Source organism: Perca flavescens, chromosome 17 (assembly GCF_004354835.1).
Source record: "Perca flavescens isolate YP-PL-M2 chromosome 17, PFLA_1.0, whole genome shotgun sequence".
NCBI classification, from domain to species: domain Eukaryota; kingdom Metazoa; phylum Chordata; class Actinopteri; order Perciformes; family Percidae; genus Perca; species Perca flavescens.
Genome location: NC_041347.1, coordinates 28756209 through 28763819, shown reverse-complemented (window position 1 = coordinate 28763819; position 7611 = coordinate 28756209). Strand labels below are relative to the sequence as shown.

General features: G+C 42.3%; 1 protein-coding gene across 1 annotated transcript in view; it reads right to left on the bottom strand.

Moving 5' to 3' along the window:
• Nucleotides 1–794: 794 nt before the first annotated feature.
• The window catches only part of LOC114572460 (gap junction alpha-5 protein), a 13251-nt gene continuing 6434 nt past the window's right edge, over nt 795–7611 (bottom strand). Inside the window, exons 3-7 of the mRNA XM_028604112.1 lie at nt 6848–7012; nt 5465–5755; nt 5211–5276; nt 4971–5119; nt 795–2584 (exon numbers count right to left, since the gene is read on the bottom strand). Of these exons, the coding sequence (XP_028459913.1) occupies nt 2092–2584; nt 4971–5119; nt 5211–5276; nt 5465–5755; nt 6848–7012 (1164 nt within the window). The 3' untranslated portion in view covers nt 795–2091. The remainder of the gene's footprint in view (nt 2585–4970; nt 5120–5210; nt 5277–5464; nt 5756–6847; nt 7013–7611) is intronic.

The following is a 7611-nucleotide window of genomic DNA, read 5'->3' as shown; positions in this document are numbered from 1 at the left end:
TTTTAACTCAAATATTGGGTATAATTAAATATGAATTAGGTATATTGACTATTACATCCAAAAATAAGTCTAAAACTAGAGGTAATAAATTGGAATGAAATTGGCTAAGAAGATGTAATAGAGAATTGGGTGATAGTTTATACTTCATGCTTCATATACTGTATGTGCAAAACAGACGGACAACACGAGGGTTAACCACCAAATTCATCCTGCTGCCTCCTGCAGGCTTGTCTGCATTTGGGTCCTTCCCTTGCTGCCTGCTCTCCATTATAGTGCAGAGTTTGATGGACCAACAATTGGCCTTTTCCCACAGGAAACATTTTGACATGTCAGAGTAGGAAGATAACAGGCACAATTGATAAAAGTACAGATGGCTGAATTCCATTTAGCTGCTTCAGTTTCAGGGTCCTGCGGGTATTTAGCTTCCTCTTATAGGGCTGCAACTAACAATTATTTTCATAGTCGATTAATCTGTTTATTTCTCTCAATTAATCGATTCGTTGTTTGGTCTAAATGTCAGAAAATTGTGAAAAATGTCAATCAGTGTTTCCCAAAGCCCAATATGACTCCCTCAAATGTCTCTTGTTTTGTCCACAACTCAAAGATATTCAGTTTACTGTCACAGAGGAGAGAAGAAACTAGTAAATATTCACATTTTTTAGAAGCTGAGAATTTTTACTTTTCTTTTTTCATAAAGTATGACTCAAACTGATTAATCAATTATCAATCATTGGTTGACAACTAACCAGTTAAGACTTGTATAGCACTTGTAAGCATTTTAGAGAGAGAACGGATTCCCACAGGTTTTGCATAGTTTTATTTGCAACGCTTTTTAAATATACAGCATTCACATTATCAAAGTGGAATAATAAATAACCATTTTAACTGATCACTGATAGTAGTAATCAGTGTCATCTGTTACACTACAGTACAAATATGCTATTATAAAACCCAACGTACATTTCAGAATGTAAAGATTTTAGGCCAAATGGGTTCATAGCCATAATACAGTGCCATAGAAAGTCACCAGTAGTCCTCCAAACTAACAAAGGACATGTATGAGAAATTTGAACATAACTTTTAAAAAGTGAAGAAATAGTAAATATATGCTGGTGTGAAGATGCAATTGGCATTTGTGCTTCATATTAATATCCAGTTGGGACGAACATCTGCAGTGGCACTGCTGCAGTTAAAACTCAAACAAAACTTTTGCTTTAAGTTGCACCAACTTCCGGTCAGAGTCATCGGCTAGTGTCACAAGGATATAGACTAGTCATCAGCAATCACTGTTCTCGGCTTCCATCAACAACAAAAAAAATACCGTTAAACCTAAATGCTGATGATTTAGTAGATATGTTTCAGGAAAAATGTGTCTCTGCAACTACAAAAATTATCTTTTAAGAAACTAACTGCACTCAGAGTGAAATATCTGGCAAACAGCACAAAGGTTGAGTGCATTGTGATCAGAGAACAGTCTTCATCTCTACTTTAGCTTTTACGTTTTTGCCTGCCTTTAAACTGTGTTATAAACATGATTCTCCAGATTAATGTGCATTGTCTCTGCATGCATACTGTTCTGTTTTTATGACTTTTAGACACACCTTAACTGCAACAACGTTCAATTTTTTGGCAGTCAGGATTTTATAGCAACATTTGAGGGCAATCATAATGTTGGGCTGCCTCCTCTTAGTCGACTGGTCGACCAATCAGTCATTTGGTCGTCTAAGATTTCTTTAGACAATTAGTCATTTTGTATACTTTTTCATCCTGAGTAACTTGTTTCCAAGAAACTTTTAAGCACATCAACACAAGATTCAAAGTGATGGTTTTTGCATGATTCTTTGTGGAGAAATTCAGTTTTGCAGATCTATCCATTAAATTCGACAAAATCATGAGTGTTAGTCGACTAAGGATTTCTTTAGCTCTAGTATAATGTCAGAAGGAAAAGTCTCTTAATCAGGTCGACAGAGTGGACACAGAGATAACTCCTCCCAGCTGACTTAAATGAGAAGCTTTGTGTTTGATGTGCATGTGGTCATGCATAAAAGGGTCAAATATGTTCCAGTTTATTTGGAATTTTCTTCTTTCTTCCTAAACAGAGAGGTCGGTTGCTCTCGTTCGGCTGCTCGTTCCGCTGGTTTTGCTGAATCTCCGTTTGTCGTTCTGACAGAGACCTCCATTTGGGCAAAGCAGCAGCCCGTCTGGGCCGCCATTCTGGATCTGAACGCAGCTGATCTCCCTGCTCCCAGGGGTGTAGGAGTTAGTGTCGGTCCTCAGGTATCCGCCATTTTGGATCTGATTGTTGCGAGTCTCCTGCCATCCGGGTGAGTAGCAGCTCATCTGGAGGAGGTTTACCTCGTCAGCGGCGGCGGCCATTTTGTGCTTCTCTGTGGCCATGTTCTCTGAGTTTTGTTGGTTAGCCAGGCGGTGGTTGGGGAAAGGGAGGGGCAGGAAGTGCGAGGAGTCAATCACACACTGGCTGAAGTCTGGCGGTGGGGTTGACGGCAGTGGAGGAGACAGAGAGAGCTGTCGGGCCAGCGAGGTGTTAGCAGGACCAACTGCCTTCTCTTTGTAGCAGTACTGCCTACAAGAGATTTAACCAGTTAACAGATATGATACAATTTTACCACGAAGAATTAGTAAACATAGTTATAAGCGACTATCTGAAAGCAAACATTTTAGCTGCCAAGAGGCTGAGTAGGGGAAACTAACTTGCCAGACACACTTGCTGCAACTGACTTACTGATCCAAATGACTGCGTGGCTGCGTTCTGTTGATTTACTTACAGGAGAAACAAACAGTTGTGCATCCAAGAGATTCCATCAAGTGTTTCACAGCATACCAACAGGTGTCCAAAAGTCATATTAAAAACGGCATTAAACAGTGGAAACAGCGTTAGAAAAGCGTTCTACAGCGGTCAGCAAAAATAAGACTTCCCCGTCACCTCCTCTTATTCACAAAAACCCACACAGGTGAAAGGAGGATATCACTCTTGCTTCCGCCACCACCAGTAAGTGACCAAAATGTGTTTAAAGGTCCCATGACATGGTGCTCTTTGAATGCTTTTATATAGACCTCATGCCGCCTTCACACTGGCAGTTGAAATCAGCTCCGTAATACGCAATACGCCCCCAGCGGACGTCGTACTACACCGTTGAAAAGCTTCGGAAGCGATTTACAAAAATGGCAGAACAACTAGAAGGACTGATAAGTGTCTGAATGTCCGATTCTCTCTGACCTCTCTTATACAGCTATAAATAGAAAGGCTACCGGGTGGAGAAAAGTTGCCCAGGACATTGACATGTCACGTCGGTTAAATGTGATATAGCGGTATAATGTCAATAGTTAGACGTCTGTTGCTAGTTAACCAATTAGCATTAGCAGGTTTGTTTATCAGTACCATAGCAACGCTAACTTCCGTCGGATAGGAACCGTCCGTAGCTTTTCGCAAGAGTTCAATTTTTTTAACGCATCCGGATGACCAACTGACACGATTTTTTTCGCACTGCACTCGTTCGGACCCGGTTCGGACCCATGAGCATTCGGTCTGCAAATCTCCATAGGAAATGAATGACTTCCGGCCGTTTCGAAGCCGTATCGGAGCTGATTTCAACTGCCAGTGTGAAGGCGGCGTTAGTTGTCCCCTAATACTGTATCTGAAGTCTCTTTTATATAGACCTTAGTGGTCCCCTAATACTGTATCTGAAGTCTCTTTTATATAGGCCTTAGTGGTCCCCTAATACTGTATCTGAAGTCTCTTTTATATAGACCTTAGTGGTCCCCTAATACTGTATCTGAAGTCTCTTTTATATAGACCTTAGTGGTCCCCTAATACTGTATCTGAAGTCTCTTTCCCGAAATTCAGCCTTGGTGCAGAATTACAGCCACTAGAGCCAGTCCCACAATGAGCTTTCCTTAGTATGTGCCATTCCTGTGTAGCTATTGAGGAGGACAGGGGGTGAGGGGGGGCAAGGTGGAGGGTAAGGGTGTGGCCTTGACCAACTGCCACTTTGCTCGTTTGAAAGCCATGATGTCTCTCTCTCATGGGTGGGCCAAATTCTCTGGGCGGGCAAAGCAGAGAAAGGGGAGGTAACCTTGCTCCTTATGACCTCATAAGGAGAAGATTCCAGATCGGCCCATCTGAGCTTTTATTTTCTCAAAGGCAGAGCACGATACCCAGGGCTCGGTTTACACCTATCACCATTTCTAGCCACTGGGGGACCATAGGCAGGCTGGGGGAATGCTGGGGAAACCTCATAAAGTGAAATTTTCATGCCATGGGACCTTTAACAATTAAACACTATACCTTGCTCTTACAAAAATGTTGTACTGTAACATGAGCTCTAGTCTCTAATTGCCAGACCTTCCTCCACAGCACTGCAAAGGAGGGTCTGGCTAAGTCCACACAGCATTCCGGAATGGGAGAAAAACGTGTTCTGGTTTATTGGTTTATTGGCATTTCTTTAATACTAAACCAATCACAATCAGCTTGAGAGGTGCTAATCGCTGAGCGGATCCACGGTGCCTCTGCAAAATCGCCTCGGGAAGGAACTTGTTTTGGTGGAACGTGTGTACGTTCAAAAGTTGTTTTAGTCATGCAACAGAAAATTCAGATTGGACAGATAGTCTAGCTAGCTGTCTGGATTTATCCTGCAGAGATCTGAGGAGAAGTTAACCATAGTCCTCATAAATCCACCGATGTTTAGAATTGTAACGCAAAGAAAGTGGAAGGTAACAGACATCCGGCCCGAAAAGAGTGTCATCCGGTGGAATTTCCGGCGGCACCGGAGCATTCCCGGAAGTGGAAAGTTGTGGATACAGACTACGTGAGCTCCAATAAGAGGTTTTGAAATAATGGTGTAGGGTCGTAGGGCCAATGGAGGACAGTCGCCGATGGCAGACAGTCATCGAAGACCAATACGGTCGTTTAAACTCAAACCGCTCTCTCACAAATGTGCTTCTTACTGTACCTGCAGCAGTGTCTCCATCCCAGGTGATGCAGCTCGAGCACACTGAGGAACAGAGAGACGGCCGACACAGCCATCATGAACACTATGAAGACATTTTTCTCTGTTGGTCTGGAGACGTAACAGTTCACGGGATGTGGACACGGCCAGGCCTGAGAGAGACAGAGAGAGAGAATATGACTGTGGGGCCTGAATGTCATGTTCTATACGTAGAATTGAATTGATTTTGATTGCTGGCTTTACCTTGCAGACATACAGGGGATTGAGGAAGACTCCATACATGAAGTACTGGAGACTCAGAAACACCACCTGTATGGAGGTCCAATCACAGTCAGCTGCATTCATTTACTGTAAGTTCTGTACGTAGAAAGTTACAGTTTTTTCACCGCCTCTTTCATTTAACTACATGGTATGTTGTCATGCAGTGTAGTACAAAATGGAGCACATATACAGTAAGAGGTCATTCTTATTTAGCCTGTAGTAATAGTAGCATGTACCTCCATGACACTGCGTATCAATATGCTGAGTATGTAAGTCCGCAGCAGCCCTCCCCTTAGACGGATTCGACCTGTTGATTGACCTTCTCCTTTTTCCTTTCCTCTGTCCTCTCCTTTCCTCCTCTGGTTCTCTCCTCCTCCTCCTCCTCCTCCTCCAGTGTCCTCCTCTCTCCCTCCTCCCTCTCCCTCTCCCTCCTCTCTGCTCCTCTTCTTCTCCTCTCTGCGGACATTGTGCATGGCGTGGCCCATGTAGATCAGACTGGGAGTGGACACAAACACAATCTGCAGCACCTGCGAGGATGTCAGCCAGATTTATATAGTTAAAAAAAAAACAGTTGAATTAAAGGTTAGTGACACTCAAAATTAAAGGACTAAACCAACTTGGTTTGGCCACTTTAAATCAGTTGAAATTACACCCAAATATGAGGAGCTACTAGGGGTGGGGGAAAAAAATCGGTTCACAAATGTGTTGTGATTGTTTTAGTGACAATTTTTAAAATTGATTCTTTTCCTAAGAATCGATCCTTTTTATTTATTTATTTTTTACCAATGATTCACCTTAATATTTTCTGTTTATACGGTACAACATCATATTAGACTGGGTAGACCCAGCCTGATCTGCCGGTGATTTGATTTCGCCCTGCAGCTCAGGCTGGAAACCTGTACATTTATCTATCCTGCTTCCGTTACAAATTTGCGGGAACCAATCACAAACTCGCTCATCCACCTCACACGCTATTGGCGGGTTTAACACGATGACGAAACAGAAGCGACCAAGCAGCTTCTTTTTACATTCGACATGGCGGCCACTGAAGCGCAGCAGCCCGTTGATGCCGCTGTCGCTGCTACGTCACCCGGATCGTTGCTCTGATTGGTTGAAGGACTATCCAATTGCGTACAGCGTCTTTTGAACTATGCCCGTTGATCACGCCTCTTGTGCAGTAGAAAACACAGAGCAGACTCCCCAGACTAAAGTACAATCTTAAAAGATTGAGCTTGGTCTGGTGATAGCCAGATTAACATCATATCCGTTTCCAGCAAAACAGAGCGAAAGCAGAAAATCCATGTTCTGTACAAATGAAATAAATGTCAGACTGACTGACTGACATGTGATGTGCATTCTTCTCAGAAAACAATTAGTTTTTAGAAATGTTTCATGATATATTATCCCTAGAAGTGTATTATTCAACTTTTCATTTTGTTAAAGAAGGAAAAGAAAATCGCAGTACTCAATGCTATCGAATCGCAATCCAAATCGAATCAGCACCCATATCGTCAAAAGAATCGAATCGGGACAAAAGTGTATCGTCCCAGACCCTAGGAGCTACTATTCAATTTTGTCTCGGTTTCCTTCACATCACATGACATTAGATTGTATATTACCCAGTATCGTATATGAGCTATGGGGAAAGCTCGGTCATAACAAACGTTCTCGCAGCCCGGCTGCTCGGTGTCACAGTTAAAATCTTCCTGTTCGTCTCCCCACGACGACTCAGCGGCAGTCCCGAGCACCAGGATACGGAAGATAAACAGGATGGTCAGCCACACCTGTGGAGCCAAAAACAACAGAGAAAGATGTATCAAACCCTCCAGAAACAATAATATGTAGACTCTGTGTGGAAATAATGATAACAATCAGGAGTTTTTGTGTTGGAACTTGAAAATGTGATAAAATCTGAACAATTACATTAGCAGGAAGTGGTTTTTAGTTTAGTAATGTCTTACTGATTCCATATTTTCAAGTTGTTAGTGTCAGCTGCAGATGTTTCTCATGTATTCTGTATCAGCAGTCAGGGATAATGAAGTTAAACTGAAGCGTACAACTGGCCTTGAAATTAAAATAACCTATGTGGAGAAATCATTCTGGGACTCTCGTGACACCCTTGAAATATTAATTTAAGATAAGATGAAGTTATATTATTTTACATCAATTATAGTTTAGTTCTGTATCACACCAATCATTTGGCCCGTCACACTTGGGATTACAAGACTATTTAACAGACATCCTCCAGTCTCGCACATCGCCTAGAAAACATGTGGAGAAATACCTTAATAACAGTACAAAGAAACAGTACAAACAGACAAATATCTACAGATCATCACGGTAAAGAGGTTTTATTTCCTCTTCTCCCAAGCTTTCTCAAGAT